This window comes from Typopeltis vanoorti, chromosome 8 (genome assembly GCF_054136105.1).
Source record: "Typopeltis vanoorti isolate ZY-2024b chromosome 8, IOZ_Tvanoo_1.0, whole genome shotgun sequence".
Lineage (NCBI taxonomy): Eukaryota > Metazoa > Arthropoda > Arachnida > Uropygi > Thelyphonidae > Typopeltis > Typopeltis vanoorti.
In genome coordinates, this window is record NC_143556.1 from 147,276,495 (window position 1) to 147,296,939 (window position 20,445).

The 20,445-nt window shown below is 36.8% G+C and overlaps 1 protein-coding gene across 1 annotated transcript in view; it reads left to right on the forward strand.

Annotated features, from left to right (window-relative positions):
• The window catches only part of LOC150104414 (2-oxoglutarate dehydrogenase complex component E1-like), a 596,096-nt gene that overhangs the window by 436,120 nt on the left and 139,531 nt on the right, over positions 1-20,445 (forward strand). Inside the window, exon 17 of the mRNA XM_090396361.1 lies at positions 3,536-3,607. Coding sequence (XP_090252487.1) covers positions 3,536-3,607 — 72 coding nt within the window. The remainder of the gene's footprint in view (positions 1-3,535; positions 3,608-20,445) is intronic.

Sequence of the window (20,445 nt, forward strand, 5' to 3'; positions counted from 1 at the left end):
AAAGTTTGCACCTGAAATATCTTCAGACCTGAGGCAACTCGTAGTAAAGGTTGACCATGCTCTCAACACTCCTTGTCTTAGTATCTCCTATAATGCAAAGCACATCTCCTTGCAGACATGTATAATGCTATGCATTAAGGGAAGGGCGACTACCCAGACTGGTTTCCCTTTGTTTAAGTGCTGGGATAGATACCTCTCCATAAACTCATAAAATCTTCTGATCACTCAATAATGAGCGACCCGCAGGATCAGAAACTCAGCGTTGTTCCCCTCAGTAACAGGCTCACCCTGCCGCTGAGAACCGGTTGGTTCTACACCATGGCAGGCTCCCCCACCACCGAGCAGAGCCACTCATTTGTTCATTTGCTCATATGTAAGGGTAACAGCAACAGCTGTGTCTCAGTTAACTTCACAGGCTACAGCATTGCCATTCATTACCCCCCCACCACCACCACCACCATCACCACCACATGGACCTAGGTGACAACAACAGCCGAGCCTCAGAGGTCTCGAAGGTGTCTCACCTTATTATTAAATTACTCTGGATTTAGAGAAAGATGTTGAAAGTTTTTTCTCTACTTGGTTAGACTATAAGAAATTTAATTCTTTATCCAAGTGTAAGCAAACAAAGTTTGTGCCTAAAGTATCTTCAGGACTGAGGCAAATCGCAGTAAAGGGTGGATCAACCTCTCATCACTCCTTGTCTTAGTATCTTCCATAATGCAAAGCACATCTGCTAATGGACACGTATAATGCTATTCATTAAGGGAAGGGCCACTAGCCAGACCGGTTTCGACCTTTATTGAGGTCTCGTCAGTGGGAGCCAAACCCAGAGGTGGTGATACTAAAGTAGAAGCAATGGAGAAGTCATATTTGCCCATACTAGTTGCCAAAAGGTGTCTCACCTTATTATTAAATTACTCTGGATTTAGAGAACGATGTTGGAAGTTTTTTTCTCCACTTGGTTAGACTTCAGCCGCAAACTTTGTTTGCTTACACTTGGATAAAGGATTAAACTAATTTTATTATAGTCTAACCAAGTGGAGAAACACACTTTCAACGTCTCTCTCTAAATTCAGAGTAATTTAATAATATAGTGAGACACCTTTTGGCAACTCGTATAGGTAAATATGACTTCTCCATTGCTTCTACCTTAGTATCACCACCTCTGGATCTGGCTCCCACTGACGAGACCTCAATAAACGTCGAAACCGATCTGGGTAGTGGCCCTTCCCTTAATGCATAGCATTATACATGTCTACAAGGAGATGTGCTTTGCATTATGGGAGATACTAAGACAAGGAGATGGGAGCTTAGTCCACCTTTACTACGAGTTGCCACAGTCCTGAAGATACTTAGCACGAACTTTGTTTGCTTACACTTGGATAAAGGAGTAAACTAAATTTATTATAGTCTAACCAACTGGAGAAAAAAACTTTCAACATCTTTCTCTAAATCCAGAGTAATTTAATAATAAGGTGAGAGACACCTTTTGGCAACTCATATAAGTAAATATGACTTCTCCATTGCTTCTACCTTAGTATCACCACCTCTGGGTCTGGCTCCCACTGACGAGACCTGAATAAAGATCGAAACCGGTTGGAAGCTTGGGTGATGAATGGCAATGCTGTAGCCCATGCAGTTTTAATTGAGGCTTGGCTGTTGCTGTCACCCAGGTCCTGGGTGGGTGGGTGTGTGTCGGGGAGGGTAATGAATGGCAGTGCTGTAACCCATGAAGTTAACTGAGGCATGGCTGTTGCTGTTACCCCTCAGATGACATATGAGAAAATGAGTGGCTATGCTCAGTGGCATGGCGAGCCTGTCATGGAGTAGAGCCAACGCTGAGAGTTCTTCTCAGTGGCATGGCGAGCCTGTTACTGAGACGAACAATGTTGAGTTTTTAGAGTTTGACCTGTACTTGAACATTCAATAAAGGTCGAAACCGGTCTGGGTTGTGGCCCTTCCCTTAATGCATAGCATTATACATGTCCGTAAGGAGATGTGCTTTGCATTATGGGAAATACTAAGACAAGGAGTGACGAGATCTTAGTCCACCTTTACTATGAGTTGTCTCAGTCCTGAAGATATTTCAGGCACAAACTTTGTTTGCTTGCACTTGGATAAAGGATTAAAGTAAATTTATTATAGTCTAACCAAGTGGAGAAAAAACTTTCAACATAATGGAATATATTTCGCCTATCTGGATGCAAACATCACAAACCAGTTTAGACATGCTTATTAAAATTCAGAAAACTGCAGCTGGAATAATATGTGGACTAAGGATTACAACTCCTGGAAAAATAGCAGAATTCGAATCCAACCTTGTTCCTTTAAAAATTAGGTGGCAAGAAAAGCTTACTAAATTTGTTGGAAAAAGAGCCAATGTTGCACATCATAGAACAAGTGAACTTTTTAAAAATTGGCAACCAACAAACAGAATAAAGAAAAAATCAACAATGCATGAAATCATAGAAAATAAAATTCTCTTGAATTGTTCAGATAAAATAGCCAACTACCCAGCATTTCCTCCAAATCAAGACAGGAAAAATATAGTTATCAATTTTGAAATAGAGAAACATGAGGAAAAAAGCCTAGAAAACCCTGAAATCTTGAGATCATTAGCTCTTTCAAAATTAATGGAATATGGACTTGATTCAATAAAGATGTACACAGATGGCTCCAAAAATCAAAATGGCAAATCTGGGAATGGCATAATCATCTATGGCTCTCAAAATATAGAACTAAAAACAACTAACAGTATTGGATACAACTCATACTGTGTAGAATTAATAGCCATTAACACAGCTGCAACATTTGGATAAACAAAACCAAAAGGAATTTGTATTTTTCACAGATTCTTTAGCAGCCCTTCAGGCTATTAAGAACTGCTACACTAGCCATCAAGAAATACTTAGAGACATAGTAAAACATAAACAAACTACATAAGGATTCCGAAATAAATTTCCAATGGATTCCATCTCATGTGAGATTAAAGAGAAATGAAACTTCAGATAAAGTAGCAAAAAGGGCTGCAACATCAAGTGATACCACAGATTTTGATCCTTTTAAACCACTCAAACAGAAAACATAAAAAGAATGATTCTCCAGGACATGACTCACCACTGGTATTCAGCAGAAAAACCAGCAGCTACCATCAACTCCAAGTTTATAATCTCTGTGCCACTACCATGATCTCTCGCCTCAAGACCAGCCACAAAAGACCCATCAAGTTTAGCAATGGCATAAAAGTCTTCCCCATCTACAAAATCTATAACATCGAGGAAGCATTACCAGTGCATTTACTAAATTCTATGAATATTTCCAAATGTGAACTTTATAAAACCCAGAAAAAGTGCTGTGTAAAATACATGAATTTGACTTCTATGATCTAGTGCAATAATACCATGGGATAATAAAATATATATATATTTCAATGTCTTTGTGTGTTTACTATAAAGAGTACAGTGATCATAACTTAAAAATAAAATTGTTATGTCACATACACAAAAGAATTCAGTATATATTTATTTTATAGGGCCCTGAGCATTCTAGTGCTCGTCCAGAGCGTTTTCTTCAGCTCTGTAGTGAAGAACCCTATGTCTTACCAGTAAGTAAATTGAAGTATGTTTTTATTATTATTATCATGCCTTAGATCAGCTTTTCCTACAATGGAACACTTCGCAAATTCTGAAATTTTCATGGAACACCATGGTTATTTTGTAATGTATTAATTAATAATTAATTGTTAATTTAGCTGATTTTTTATTATTAATTAATAATTAATTAAACATCAATATCATTAAATTAATTTGTGCTGATTTTCATTGACATATCCCATTCTGATCACCAAAAATTTATATTATTATTATAAGTACTTATGAGTGAATGCAGACTTTTTCTCCTGTGTGCTGGTAGTTTCCCCTCCTTTTGTTTCCCAAAATTAAACGAAGTCCCTTGTCTCATTCATATTCAAATTTAATTCTGCATTCCCATTACTTTTATTATTATTAAATATTAAACTTTTATTATTAAACGGAATTATGGTTTCGAAACTTTCACTGTACAATACGAACTTGTGAAGAAAGTATTCAGTATTACTAAATTTGAGAACCGGATGCAGACTACCTTGATCTTCAATTTTAGGGGGAAAATTTTCTTTATACTTCCTTGTTGATTGGTCACTAGCATTTGCAACACAGATGTTATTTCTTTCAGTTTTGAGAATAGAGGATACGCCGCCCATTGTTGTAATCAGTTGCAGGCAATTTTTATGATCGGTCATAAGCAGCGGTATTCTCTTTCCCAAATGTTGAAAGGTTTCGATGTGTGAAAATTAACGATACATAGATGTTATTAGGCATCCTGGGTCTGAGCTTTTCAACATATTCATGAATATTATTCTCCTCAGAATATTTCCACTATGAAATATTTATTCATGAAAAATGCTTAGAAAACTAAAATGACAAATTCCAGGAGAACTTCTCGTGGAACACTTATTCGCCTTCTGCAGAACACAGTTTGGGAAACCCTACCTTAGATGAATTGACCATATTTGCACTCACCTTCTCAGGCGATGCATTCTAATCATTTACAACTCCATTGCAAAAACCTACTTTTCCCCTGATCCCTGCTTACACTTCTTTATGCAGCTTCCATGGATGGCTTCTTGCTCCTCTTCTATCTCTTCTTATTCTATAAGAAAGCCTCATCCCCCCCTTTAATCTGGTAATGCCCCCCTTACCAGTTTATATATCTCAGTGATAGCCCCCTCCCTACTCCTATCTACTATGATCTGCAAACTGCATTTCCTTAATGTGTCTTCATACTCAACATTCCAGAGACCAAAACCTACCTTAAGTCTGGTGGTAAGGCTTATATGTTGGCTATTCATAACTGTATTTTTGAAGGAAATTATGTAGACTAATATTAATTAAAATAAATTTAATTAATATTCCAATATTATGGCAAAGCCAATTGTCATCATCCGGGAACAAAATATAATAAGATATATGCACACAGGCATTACACTAAGTAATGAAGATGAAGCCTGGCAACTAAAAATCGGCCTAAAGTCCTAGATAGTGCCTCCTAGTGGGCTAAATTGGATGTCCTTAGCTGCTGGGCTGAAGTATAGCAGATGATAGCTTCCCAAATTTGGGATAGTTTCGTGCATATTTGTTGAGGTTAAAGTATTTTCTTAAGGCAGATACAGATTCATGGAAAAGTCTTTCATATTTATATTTGCAGCGATGGATTAAAGTGGCTTTCTTCCGGCGTATTCTATGGCAGGTGTCCAAAGCATGGTCAGTAAGTCCTGAGTGGCTGTAGTGATGAAAACAAATATAGTCCCTATTATAGCCTGTGTAGCTCAGTGGATGTGGCGTTTGCACACCACCGCGCTAGGCCGCACGAAGGAAGTCCTGGTTTCGAGTCTAGTCGGCAACTAGAGGAAATTTTTCTAAGCCTTTTTTCGACCGGTTCCCGAGTTAGTCGATCTCTGGCACGGGCAAGCAGGTTTTTCCTCCCGGAAACTCGGGTTTTTCGTCCTGTAAACTCAAGAAAATCGACCGTAGAACCCACATTATTTCAGACATTAAATATATTGTGTTAGGGTTAGAGACCACGAGATGGCGGCACATTTGAGCCGTCTCTCTTCACTGCGTACCGCTTAATTAGTGATAGCCTTGGGCCATCTGTCTCTGATTGGGTACCAGTGGAGATTGAACTGCCCACTCAGTCTCCAAAAAGTTAGATAGGGCTAAATGGCCTCGCCTACTCCCGTATATACGGGAATAAAAAGGCGTTAGCTGATTTTTTTTTTTTTTTTTTTTATTATAGCCTGTTTTTGTTTAGGAGTGACCCTTATTTAAATACATTGGCTATCGATACCCCTACCTAATTTCCGAATGTTGGACGATCCAGAACCTACAATTTAAGCCACACCTCCAGCCATGTTGCGACAACTAATGCCCTTATTTGGCAGTTGCAACTTTGCCCTGACATAGCCCTACACTCATTTCCGACAAAGTTCCGAGGATGGTCACATGACCGAAACGGTTACACACCCCGTTAACCCAGCCCCAGTTGCCACAATAGTCTTTATCCTTCCTCCCCTTCCCCCCCCCCCCCCCCCCCACACACACACACAAAAAATTCGAATAATCAGAAGCAATAACAAGATAGCCACAAAGATATTCCACAAACCCGCACATATCGGAAGCTATCTCCATTTCAATTCATACCACCCATATTTCGTCAAAAAATCAGTCATCCTATCACAGTTTATCATTGCTTACAAATTCTCAACCAACAGCAATTATCTTAACACAGAATTAAAATATTTAACACAGGTTTTCAAAAACCGCAACTATCCTACACATCTAATAAATTACGCGAACAATATGGCAAAATCCCGTCGTAACGATAATACAATCAAAACAGACTTCCCGACACGTATGGTCATTCAAATTGCCATACATCCAAAACATATACAAAGTCTACAAATACATTTTCAAAAACACAGACTATAAGCTAGTATTCACCACGAACCAAAAATTAGCAACTCTCCTAAAACCTAAAAAATCTCTCTCACACAAAAAAATATTCGAACTCCACAACATTGTCTACAAATTTCCTTGTCAAGAGGATTGTGACGTCACCTACACCGGCTCCACAATTAGGTCCCTATGGACTAGATTACAAGAGCACTTCAGGGATTGCAATATTCCCATTCCGGAACATTTGAACACAAAAAAAACATCGCAACACCAAAAAGAAAAATAAAACACAAAGTACAGGGAAGACTGAGATTGCAGCTCATGCCCTTGAACTAAAACATATCCCCCAAATTGACAAGGCCATAATTATAGACAAACAAGACAGCGAAACAATGCTAAGAATATCCGAAACTATTGCCATGAAATGCGATGAAAATTCTATCAATGTCCACTGCCCCTACCTAATCTCCGAATGTTGGACGATCCAGAACCTACAATTTAAGCCACGCTCCGGCTATGTTGCAACAACTAATGCCCTTATTTGGCAGTTGCAACTTTGCCCTGACATAGCCCTACACTAATTTCCGACAAAGTTCTGAGGATGGTCACACGACCGAAACGGTTCCACACACCCCGTTAACCCAGCCCCAGTTGCCACAATAGTCTTTATCTTTCCTCCCCTCCCCCCCACAAAAAATGCACCATAATTCAAAATAATATATGTATACATTTATATATATATTATTAATATTAACCCGGGTTACCCAAACTTATTTTCCCGCATCAAAACACACGCCCCCGCTTGTAAACAACCTTCAGCGAGATCATGGAAGTGGAAGACATCACAGAATCAATAAAGGTATGTACCAAAATTTTTCCACCTCTTTTATTCTACCTTAATTGCCTTCTATACTCACCAGTAATGCCCTAAATATATATACCCCTTGAGTATCGATAGCCAATGTATTTAAATAAGGGTCACTCCTAAACAAAAACAGGCTATAATAGCCGTAATTATAGTAATAGTTTTAAGAGGAGTGGCATGGGATTTTTCCCAAAGATCATACTTAATAGTCCCTATGGTCTGTAATTCTGATGTTGGCTGTCATGCCTGTTTGGCCAAAATAGGATAGTTGACCTGATAATCACCTGGCAGATCTTAGGGACTGTGACTGGGCTTTGGTGGAGTGGATAAGGAATGCTAATTTTTTATGTTTTCTATGTTTTTTTTATAGTCTCTGTTCTGGAGAGGGAGAAGGGATGTGTGGGTTTGAGGTTTTAATATTTTTTGGATATGATAGGAATTGTAGCCATTGGCTGAGAAGATTTTGTGAAGGTGGTCAAGTTCAGTGGAGAGGGCATTGCTATTTGAACTTAAATGAACTTAAACAATTCCTATGTGGGTGAATCAGTGGCATCTGCAATTGGGCATAATGGCACATTCTGTTTATGAAGAGTTAAGGCTTTATATGGGTTTAGTGTTTATTTGTAACTTCAACAGGCCAGGAGGTGACCTTTTTAAGGACTCTCTACAGAGATCTGATCTGTGTATTGGTAGGGTCATAGTCTAAGTAAAGAAACCATTGCCAATATATTGTAATATTCATTAAATTTATTTTAGTTGATATTAATTTACATTGTAATTTCCTTAAAAAAATGCAGTTTTAGAAATCACCTTAGTAAGTCATCTCTGAATGATTTCGATTATATCTTCATCCTTTTGAAAATCAGGTGACCAAACCTGTGCCCAATCAGCCTGATAAAAGCATCATTACCATGAAGCACTGTAACATCCATAAAGAGAAAAAAAAGAAAAGAAATTAAAAAGAACCATGGAAGGTCAAATCTGATATGACATACAGTAGAGTCAAAAGAGCAGACATGATTCAGGTGCTTCAGAAGGAGAAAAAGAAGATAACAGTAAGCAAGTATGAAGCATATAAAATAAGATAAAAATAATTACATAATATTAACAGTAGATTTAAATTCAAGTATTGGCAACACAAAAATTAATAATAATATACAAATTTACTTTAAACATAAAAAAGAACATACTTTTAAAAAAACATTAAAGAAATTAATACATTTTATAATACACAAGACTATTCCCAGAGTACTATCAGCAAAAGTAAGAAACAACTCTATTTCAGATATGATCAAAATCAAAAGTTTGTAAAGATCAAAATTTAGTCTAAATTGTTCAGAAGGTTGAACACTGTGAATTGGCATGTGCCAAGTTAGGAGGAGGTGAAAATGATGCATGACATATTTTTAATATGTCCTAGTTCTTTTTAATAGTATAAATTGGATATAATCACAATACAAGAGATACATTGGAGAGGAGACGGTAATTTAAAGAAAGAGAGAAAGTGGAAACAACTTTAATAAACATGAATTTGGAACAAGTTTTATATTTAGGAAAAAATTATGATCATCTCTGATTGAATTTGAAGCTTTTAGCAAAAGAATAATCAAGCTCATTATAAGCAGAATGGTTCAAGATAACGTTTATTAATATAAACTGAAACAGAAGCTTTTGAAGAGGATATAAGAGATGAATTCTATTAAAAAACTGGAACTAATCCTTGAAATAATTCTATAACAGTGAAAAATTGGAAATGAAGTAAAATATAAAAAAAATTACTGAACCCAATGCCTTCATGAAGAGACAAATATTAATGGAGAAAGAGTGATTAATTTGGCCAAATCCAGAAATTTTAATAATAAGCAGTACTATATTTATGAGGAAGAATATACAAAAACAAATATGGAAATCTCCTGATGAATTTACATTTAATCAAATAGACCATATCATAATTAGCAATTGCATTCAGAATAACGTTTATTAATATAAACTGAAACAGAAGCTTTTGAAGAGGATATAAGAGATGAATTCTATTAAAAAACTGGAACTAATCCTTGAAATAATTCTATAACAGTGAAAAATTGGAAATGAAGTAAAATATAAAAAAAATTACTGAACCCAATGCCTTCATGAAGAGACAAATATTAATGGAGAAAGAGTGATTAATTTGGCCAAATCCAGAAATTTTAATAATAAGCAGTACTATATTTATGAGGAAGAATATACAAAAACAAATATGGAAATCTCCTGATGAATTTACATTTAATCAAATAGACCATATCATAATTAGCAATTGCATTCAGAATATCTTGTGTTTCAGAGGAGCTGAGTATGATAATGACCATTTTCTAATTGCTATTCTTAAGGTTAGAAAATGGTCACTATCACACTCAGCTCCTCAGTGAAAAACAGAAAATAATTTTCTGCACATAAGAATCGGCTGAGATATAATATTAACAAACTAGATGAGACAGAAGAGAGAAAAAAATATGAACTTGAATTAAAACAAAAATTGAAAAATATACTGCTGGAAGAGAATGAAAATATTGAATACATCCAGAATCATATCATGAATAGCATAAAAGTAGCAGTACAAAACTCATTTGGAATTCAAAGTAAATTGCAATGTAAAAAATGGTTTAATGAAAAATGTGAAGTGGCAGTTAAGAAAAAAAGACAGAAGCATTTGGCTAAATAACCCAACTGATGTTCAGACATACAAAGAAAGAAGCAAGGAAGCCAGTAAAAGAATCAGACAACAGAAAAAATTTTTACATGAACAGGTGAAGAAATCCAGAAATGATTTACAGTCAATAACCCTAAAAAATTTTCCATGAAATTAAAAACAGGTCTACATACGAAAACAACAATAGCAACTGAAATAGCAAACAGGTTTTGCAAGTATTTGAATAAACTTCTAAACTGTGATGAACTGAAACGTTTAATATAATACTTATCAAACCTGCACCCAAAAATAATCAAACCTTCTCTAGCTCAAGTAGATGAAGATATAAAAGAACTCAAAGACAACAAAGCACTAGGTACTGATAAAATAGTAGCCAAATTCATCAAATATAGTGGAGGTGAATTAACCACTTATATACGTAAACTGCTAAATTTAATACAGAAAAAAGAAGACATACATTCAGAATGGAAAGAATCACTAATCATTCCTGTATATAAAAAAAGAAACAAAAATGGATGTGAAAATACAGAGGGAACTCTCTCCTGTCAGCAGGCTATAAAATTTTATCTAATATTATACTAAAAAGAATCTCATGCTGAAGAAAATATAGATAAGTATCAAACAAGATTCTAAAGAAATAGGTTGACAGTAGACCAGATTTTTGCACTAAGACAGATGCTAGGAAGAAATGGGAATATAACCAGCAGGTCCATATTTTATTATTATTATTATTATTATTCAGGCCTCCATGGAGTCAAAAGACTCATCGAGGGGGAGGTCCTTCCTAAGAACATAAAGTCTATCATACCACTCCTTAAACTCACTGACCGTTCTCGCCCTCACCACTCTATCAGGTAATGCATTCCACGGCTCAACCACCCTCCATGCAAAGAAACCACTCCTCACCCTCTTGCTCACAGTTTCCTTTCGTAACTTCCAGGGATGGCCTCTTGTCATCACTCCTTCCCGCTGTTCAACCAAGTGAAAGAACTCCCCAGTGTCGACCCTGTAACCACCTCTCAACAGTTTAAAAGTCTCAATCATATCATCTCTCCTCCTTCTATATGCCAAACTCTGCAGTCCACATTCCCTCAGCCGATTTTCATAACTATCCTTGTACAGTACTGAGACCATCTTTGTCATCCATCTTTGTATCTTTTCCACAGTTAATTTATCCCCTTCAAATCCTGGGGACCAAATCTGAGAACAATAATCCAAGTGTGGTCTGATCAGAGACTTATACAACGGAATGATAACCCTCTTATCTCTGCAGGTCAGTGTCCTTCTCATAATTGCAGCAATCCTCTGTGTTACCTTCACCACCTTTGCAATATGTCCCCTAAACTTCAGGTTTCTATCAATCATCAACCCCAGATCTCTTGTCTCCCCAACTTCCTCCAGTATAACTCCTCCCATAGAATATGCAGCATCCCATCGATGTTTCCCAAACCTCAAGACCTTACATTTTGCTGCATTAAACTGACACCCCCATTCATTTGCCCATCTATCTAGCTTATTCAAATCCTCTTGCAGGGCTACCACATCTGCACTATTAGTAATAATCCTTCCCAGCTTCGCATCATCTGCAAACAATTGAATATCCCCTTGCAATCCACTGGCAATGTCATTGATATAAAGGTTAAACAACATAGGTCCTAGTACTGAGCCCTGTGGGACCCCACTTGTAACCTTCTCTCCCCTTGAAACTGCTCCACTGTACACAACTCTCTGATACCTATCAGACAGCCAATCCCTAATCCAGTTGACCAATCTGACATCCAGACTCATGTGTTGCAACTTAAATATCAGCTTATCATGTGGAACTCTGTCAAATGCCTTTGCTAAGTCTAAGAAAATTGCAGTATATGCCTTTCCCCCATCTAATGTTCTTGTAACTTTATTATAAAAGGCTAGCATATTGCTAAAACAAGAGTGCCCTTTCACAAATCCATGTTGACTCTCATAGATAACATTATCCTCATCTGCCCAGTGCTGTATACGGTCCCCTCACTACTTTCTCCAAGATCTTAACAACTGCTGATGACACACAGACTGGTCTATAATTAGACACTTCCAGTCTGTTACCACCCTTATGCAATGGCACTATCTTACCTTCCTTCCATTCCCTGGGCACCTTTGCCGAAGCCAGACTTTCATTGAAAAGCCAGGTTAAAGGCACTGTCAGTTCCCTGGCACATTCTCTCAAAACTCGTGGTGAAATACCATCCAGTCCAAAAGCTTTATTGACATCCAGAGTTCTCAGTATCTGAAACACACTCTCCTCCTGTACCTCTAAACCTTGAACCTGCCCTATCCCTCTTGCATTAAAACTGACTCCTCCAGGATGAAATACTCCAATAAAGTGGTCATTGAACAATTCCACTATGTCCTCTGCATCAGTCACTCTATTCCCATTTTTATCCCACAATATCATTCTTCCACAGTCATTTCTCCTCCTACTGGCCACATAGCTAAAAAATTCCCTAGGATTTTCTTTGGATCTTAGGGCCAATCTCCTCTCATATTCCAGTTTCGCTTTCCTTACCACACTAGTCACTCTTCTGGCCTGTGTCTTATATTCTTCACGCATCCTCTCTTCACCTGTCTCCTTATATCTCTTCCATAGCCTCTTTTTCAATGCAATTCCTGTTTAATATTGTTTGTCATCCACTTTACTCCAAATTGTGTCCTCTTCTTCACTCGTGGTATACAACTTACCATTGCTGCTAACAAATATTCTTTCACAATTTCCCACGCACTAACGATATCCCGGCCTTCCAATTCCTCCCTCCATGAAACTTCCCGAAGTTGATGTCTAAGACTATTATAATCACCTGCATTATAATTCCACATAAGTTCCCGTCTCTTTGCATATACTATATGCAAAGATGAATAGACATGCAGATACTCCTGCATGTCTATTCATTTTCCAAGTCAAAACCATATGGTCACTCTCTCCAACTGGTGGGAGAGATGTCATCTCAGTTATTATCAACTCTTCTGATGCTATAACCAAATCTAAACCTCTTGATCCCTCTGTTACATGTTGCCTAAGACATTTGTCCCTCAAGAATTCTAGAAATTCCATTCCACTATTGCTACATGCATCTTCCTCTCTCCAGTTTATACTACTGTAGTTAAAATCTCCCATAACAATCATTCTTCTTGCACTTGCCAAACTTAGCTGTCTAAACATCTCCTGGTCCCCATCCTCCGTGTTCCTGGGTCTGTAGCAACACCCCACTAAATATCCTGTCTTGCCTACCTCTACCTCACACCATATGCTCTGAAAATCATTTGTCTCACTTCCTTCCAAAGCCTCCACTCTTAGAGGACATAGGTCATCACTTATCATAAGCAGTACCCCACCACCACGCTTTCCCCTCCTATCCTGACGAAAAATGCTATACCCAGTGACTTCTATTCCTATTTATAGATTTTAGAAAATCATATGATAGCATTCATAGAGAAGACTTTTACGAGTATCAGATGAACTAGGAATACCTAATAATACATTTAATCAAAATTTGCTCCACTGACAGCCAAAGCATTAGTATTGACTAATGGAATTAGATCTCAGCCTTTGGATATTAAGACAAGATTGAAGCAAGGGGTGGCCTTTTCACCCTAGCTGTTGAGAAATATATTTGAGAAATGGCAAAATTGCTAAAGACAGAATAATATTCAGAAAACTCAAAACTGTGGAGTGCTTCAGGATCGAAGCTGTATAACTGAGAGGAGACCTCCACACACATCTTTTAAAGGAATGCAGAGAACTGACCAGGGATTCTGATCTAATGTCCATTTCTTACCTTCTCGTGGTGTACCCTGTTAGGTATCTGTCTGGATACTGAACAAACAAGGATGGGCTGGCAGTTTCGGATTTACCTAAGACCAAATTCTATTCTTATTGGCTTAAACCACAATATAAAATGATGGTGCAACATGATTGAATTTCATGCCGGCTGTGGCATCCCCCAGTTAAACAAGGCCCCTGTTTTTTTCACCAGGGAACTGGGATGAACAGCGAAAAGTCAGCTACTGGAACAGATCCTAAAACACACCCCAACTCAACATCACCAGAGTTCAAGATTGGTACTATCAACATAAGAAGGGCAAAATGAAGGGCTGAATGGCAAAGAAATGGAGCTAGATGAGGAATTGGATAAGTACAACATAATAGAGATGACTGAAACAAAAAAAGGCAAAAACTGGTGAGATCTTTCTGAGCAATAAATACAAACTGTTATATTCAGACAATGACAATCAAGAAAAAGGAGTAGCTGTAGTATTCAACATTAGATGCGAGGCTAATATTCTTGAATGACAGGCAATATTAAGTAGTAATGTGGACAAATATCAGAATGAGAAACTGGACAATGACACTAAACACTGTGTAAAAGGTAAACAAAAGTCATGGGAAGACTGTAGGAAAGAGTGCTGTAAATGGAATTAGAGATAAAGGTGACATGAAAACTGGTGAAAAAGATATCCTTGATGTACGAAGTAATTACTTTGAAAAATTGCTAAATGAAACAATCAGTGACAGCACAATAGTAAAAAATACTCAACATGCATGCAATCAGGAATACATATCCATACTTGAAGTAAAAAATCCATCAAAAACCTGAAATCTGGAAAGGCAGTGGGAATGGATGATATTCGACCAGAAATGATCAAGTATGGAGGTATAAAAGTCTTACAGTGGCTGCACTGCATATTCAGAAGGCCTGGACAGAGGGATGAATTCCAGATGATTGGAATAGAGCTCTCATAGTACCCATAAATAAAAAAGGGAAATAAAACTGAATATGAGAATTACAGAGGTATTTCCATATTGAGTGTTCCTGGTAAAATTTATGCAAGTATATGTGAGAAGTTGAGAAGGATTGTAGCTTCTGCAGCCCGTTGAGGGTGCATGTCAGGAATTTGATGATGATGATCAACTTGAAACTACTGAAAACCTCGGAATCCAAATCAACCAGGATGAACACAGAATATTTAAATGTATTTAGGAATCACATTCTAGCCGAAAATGACTAGTTAAACATTGATCACCCAAAATTTAAAACTGCAACTCTCTTCAAATATCTTGGAACATTAATTACTCAAGATAATTAAATTAATACAGAAATACAAATTCCAATAGATCATATCATTCACTACATTTTCTATCTTCCAGAATTCTGTCAACATAGTAAAAACAGAAATATATGTATAAGACAAACTCTCATTAGACCTCTTGTCTTATATGGAAAACAGAAACCGAACATAACAGACCAAGATGCAATAATGGTTTTTGGAGCTCAGAATTTAGGATTTTAGAAATTTTTTCAATTTTTGGTGATTTGTGTAGTTCAAGGCTTCTCTTAGATTGATGGAGGAATGCATTGCAGTGTACTGTCATCAGTGTAACTGCATATTGAATTTGCAGCTCAAATGGAGAGGTCATTGATATAAAGAAGAAAGAAAGTAGATGGAGGAACAGAGCCTTGTGGAACACAAGTATAAGTTGCATAGTTTTGAGGATAAAGATCTCGGCACTATCGTGTGTACTTCTGGGTATTATAACTTAAGTGCTGGTTTGAGCTCATAATTACATTTAATGGAATGATTGTACAGAGATATAAATAAACATGGGATTAATCATTATGATGTTTTGTCTCTGTCGTAGTGACATCTTTTAGTATTCAGTATAAAAATTGTATTTTTTTTATTTTACTTTATTTTATTTTGTAGTTCCTACCCACAAAAGGTTATTTAAAAACCTATAGTACATTTTGGGTGCTTAAGGGTCAAAGCTGCATAACTGAGAGGAAGCCTCCACATAGCCTTTAAAGGAATGCAGAGAATCAACCAGGGCTTCTGACCTAATGTCCAATCCTCACCTTCTCGTGGTGCACCCTGTTGGGTATCTACCTGGATACTGAACAAACAAGGATGGGCTGGCAATTTGGGATTTAGCCGACCAAATTGTATTTTTATTGGCTTAAACCAATATACAAAATGATGGTATAACATGAAAAAATTTCATGCCGGCTGGGGCGTCGCCTGGTTAAACAAGGACCCTGTTGTTTTCGCCAGGGAACCAGGGCGAAGACCGAAAAGTCAGCTACTGGAACAAATCTGAAAGCACACCCAAACTCAACATCACCAGAGTTAAAGATCGGTACTATCAACATAGGAAGCCTGAATGGCAAAGAAATAGAGCTAGCTGAAGAATTAGATAAGTACCAGATCGACATAATAGGGGTGACTGAAACAAAAAAGAGAAAAACTGGTGAGATCTTTCTGAGCAATAAATATAAAATGTTATATTCAGGAAATGACAATCAAGGAAAAGAAGGAGTAGCCATAGTATTCAACACAAAAAACGAGGCTAATCTTCTTGAATGGCAGGCAGTCTCAAGTAGAGTGATGTGGGCAAATATCAGAATTAGGAATTAGACAATGAAACTTATTTGTGCCTATGACCCCACAGAAGGTTCTACTAAGGTAGAAGTGGAGGAATTTTTTGAGGCTTTAGAAAAAGCAACTGACACAATGAAAAGAAATGTTGGTCCTTGTTGGGGATCTAAATAGCAGAGTAGGAAATGATTGTGAGACATACAAAAATATTTTGGGAAAATTTAGAGCAAAGAGCAAAGCTAATAATAATGGCAAATACCCATTGGATTTCTGCTCAGGACATGGACTGGTTATTACTAACACCATGTTCCAACATAAAAATGTGCACAAATTCACATGGAGAGAAGAGGCAAGGAATAAGAAAAGTTTCATTGACTATATTATTGTTGATAGTGATGTTTTCTCCCTGGTACAGGACACCAGAGTGTACAGAGGATTTGAATTTGGAAATGATCATTATTTAGTCTTGAGCAGGATAAAATTGAATTTCTTATTGAAAAAAATAACGTGTACGAAAGTTTTAAAGCAAATAAAAGTTGAGCAGCTCTAAGATGTGATCTGTAGACAAAAATACATAAAAATTATTGAAGAAAAAATGAAAGAGTTTGAGAACAGGAACCAAACCTTGGAGATTCAGTGGCAACCCCTGAAGAAAATCCCTATTGATTCCACCAGAGAGGCATGTGGTGAGGTTGTCTGCAAGGATAGAAAAATCAGAACTCCATGGTGGACACAGGAAGTTAAAGAGGCAGTGAAGGAAAAGAAGAGAGCATATCAAAAGTTCCTGGCAAATAAGTCAGCTTTTGCTCTTAGAGAATACAGAGACAAATGTAAGAAAGCGAAACACTGTGTAAAACTAGCTAAACAAAAGTCATGGGAGGACTTTGGCAAGAACATAGAAAATAAATATCAAGAAGGTAAGATATTCTGGAGGTTGCTGAAGAAGCTAAGGAAATGGAGGAAAGAATGCTGTAAAAGGAGTTAGAGGATGATAAAGGTGACATGAAAACAGGAGAAAAAGATATCCTTGAAATATGGAGTAATTACTTTGAAAAATTGCGAAATGAAACAAGCAGTGATAGAACAGTGGTAAAAAACACTCAACAAGCATACAATCAGGAATACATATCCATACGTGAAGTAGAAAAAGCCATCAAAGGCTTGAAATGTGGAAAGGCAGCAGGAGTAGATGATATTCGACCAGAAATGCTGAAGTATGGTGGTATAAAAGTCTTACAGTGGCTGCACTGCATGCTTCAGAAAGCCTGGACAGAGTGACGAATTCCCGGTGATTGGAGTAGAGCTCTAATAGTACCAATATATAAAAAAGGGAAATAAAACTGAATATGAGTATTACAGAGGTATATCCCTACTGAGTGTTCTTGGCAAGATCTATGCAAGTATACTTGAGAAACGTTTGAGAAGAATTGTGGAAGAAAACCTTGCTGAAGAACAAGCTGGATTCAGGTGTCAAATAGAGGCTGTCAGGATCAGATCTTCACTTTACGACAAATAGTCGAGAAAGCATGGGAATATAACAAAGATCTGTATTTAAGTTTTGTCGATCTGGAAAAGGCATATGACAAGGTGCCAAGAGAGAAGCTATTCAATACGTTACAGTTATGTAGTGTCAATGGGGCATTATATCGAGCAGTACTTAGTCTGTATTTGAGTTTTAAGTCAGCAGTTAGAAATGAAGGAAGTGCAGGAAAATGGTTTAATGTTAAATCTGGAATGAGACAAGGATGCACATTATCCCCTCTGTTATTTATTATCTATATGGATCACATTATGAAGGAAAGTGGTATGGTATTAAACATGATATCAGAGTTGGAGATGTTAATGTCAGCTGTTTGTTTTATGTAGACGATGTTATACTTCTAAATAAATCCACTACAAGTTTGCAAGATTCCCTGACTAAATTGAATAACTGTTGTAATAGATATGGTATGAAGGTCAGCATTAAAGAGACAAAGTACAATGAAAATAGGTAGAATTGTTGAAAATGTCAACTGCGTTATGATTGGGGAACCTGTGGAACAAGTAAAACATTTCAGCTACTTAGGCACAATTTTTAGTGAAGATGGTAAATTAAATATTGGAATAGACAACAGAATCAACAAAGCTGGTATGGTAGGCAGTCAATTGAATAAATTCATATGGAATAAGATAGAAATTAGTCTGAACACTAAATTAGCTGTATGCAAGACAGTGTTCAAACCAGATTTAACTTATTGATCTGACAGCTGGGTCAGAAGTTAAACACTTGACCAAAGACTAGAGACTGCAGATATGATAGTCCTGAGAAAGATTAGGGGCGTGAACAGATGGCATCAATGGCAATATCATATTAAAAACGAGGATATTAGGAAAGAACTTGACATTGTCAGCATCTAGGAATGCGTTAGCAGAGCTAATCTCGGATGGTATGGTCACTTAAACAGAATGGACGAGGAAAGATTAGCAAAACAAGTGTTCTGTGCCTGGTTGACAGGAAAACGACCCAGAAGAAGACCAAGATATAGGTGGATTGATACGGTACAAAGTATTTTAGACTATAGAAATATAAGATCTGATAATGTTGGAGTCTTGACAAATAACAGACTGATTTGGAGGAAAATTGTAGATAGGAAGTTAGTAATGATGTAAATTTTTGATGTAGTACTATCATATCCTGTACTCCCCTTGAGGGTACATGTCAGGAATTTGATGATGATAGTATATATTTTGTAGGCAGGTCAAGATTTTTTTTTAATTTTTATCAATTTTTATATATATATATATATTGTAATTTTATTTATTTATTTTTACATAGTCCAGAAACCCTGCTCTAGAGACCAAACATGGAACTTTTTCAAGCCACTTCAGGCCTTCAATAAGCAGAGAAGTTGTGTCATACCAAGCGAGGAAATTCATCTCCCACCTAAAAACAATTACAAACATCCATGCCTGTGACAACCCACAGCCTGTTGGTTGGACATACAAACGTAATAATACATTTAACGTAATAAAACAATTCTGATAACACGCAACTACAGCTGAGAGAAATAACTGAACATGGACTTAATTGTTCCAGTATTATGTCTCTGTCACAGAAATGTTTTAAGGGATACACTGTAAAGATTTAATAATATACACAAAACAACAAGTGTAAGTGAAATCCTATGGAAGGTGCTCTCTTAAAAAAATTCTACCTACTTTGCCTTTAATACAAAATTTAATTTTAAGTAACACTAATATGATGTTGGGTTTTGTTGTCAATTTTTTATTCATGAATATTCTGCTCCACTTTCTGACACTTTCTCTACTGACATCATTGATCTCTTCAGTTTTGCCATCCATACCGATTACAGCTATGGGCACTCTTCTCTTTTAGCCAATTTCCATATGGAGCATTTTAAAAAACATGCTCCTGATAATATGGCCATTCTCAAACCTTCTATCTGGCTATGATATATTGATGATGTGTTCTCCATTTCACCACGTGACTCTGACATATACTCTTTCTTCTTCCACCTCAACAGTCAACACTCCAGAATTCAGGTATTCACTTGTATTCCCAATGGCACTCTTTACTATGAAAATTATTTCAAATATTATTATTATTAAAAATTATTATTATTTATTCTTGTGAATACATGTGTCTAATAATCTTTCTTTCTATCTCATTTTACAGAAGACCTACCTGCACTCACACACACTTTCCCACGTCACCCTTCTTCAAGAATATGGTATTATTAAAACCCTTTTCAACAGAGCCTCTAACCTCTCTTTTAACTGGGCTTCTCTCACAATTGAACTCTCCTTTATTCACAATACTTGCCTGTCCGATGGTTACATTGCCAAAAAGATGAACTAAATATTGTTTCTCCCATTACCTCACATCCCTCGCAATATCACTATACGGAATGTAATGCTGTTACTATTCACTGTACCTAATCAAAAATAGTCATATCTTTAAAGAAATATAATCTCTACACAGCCTTTTT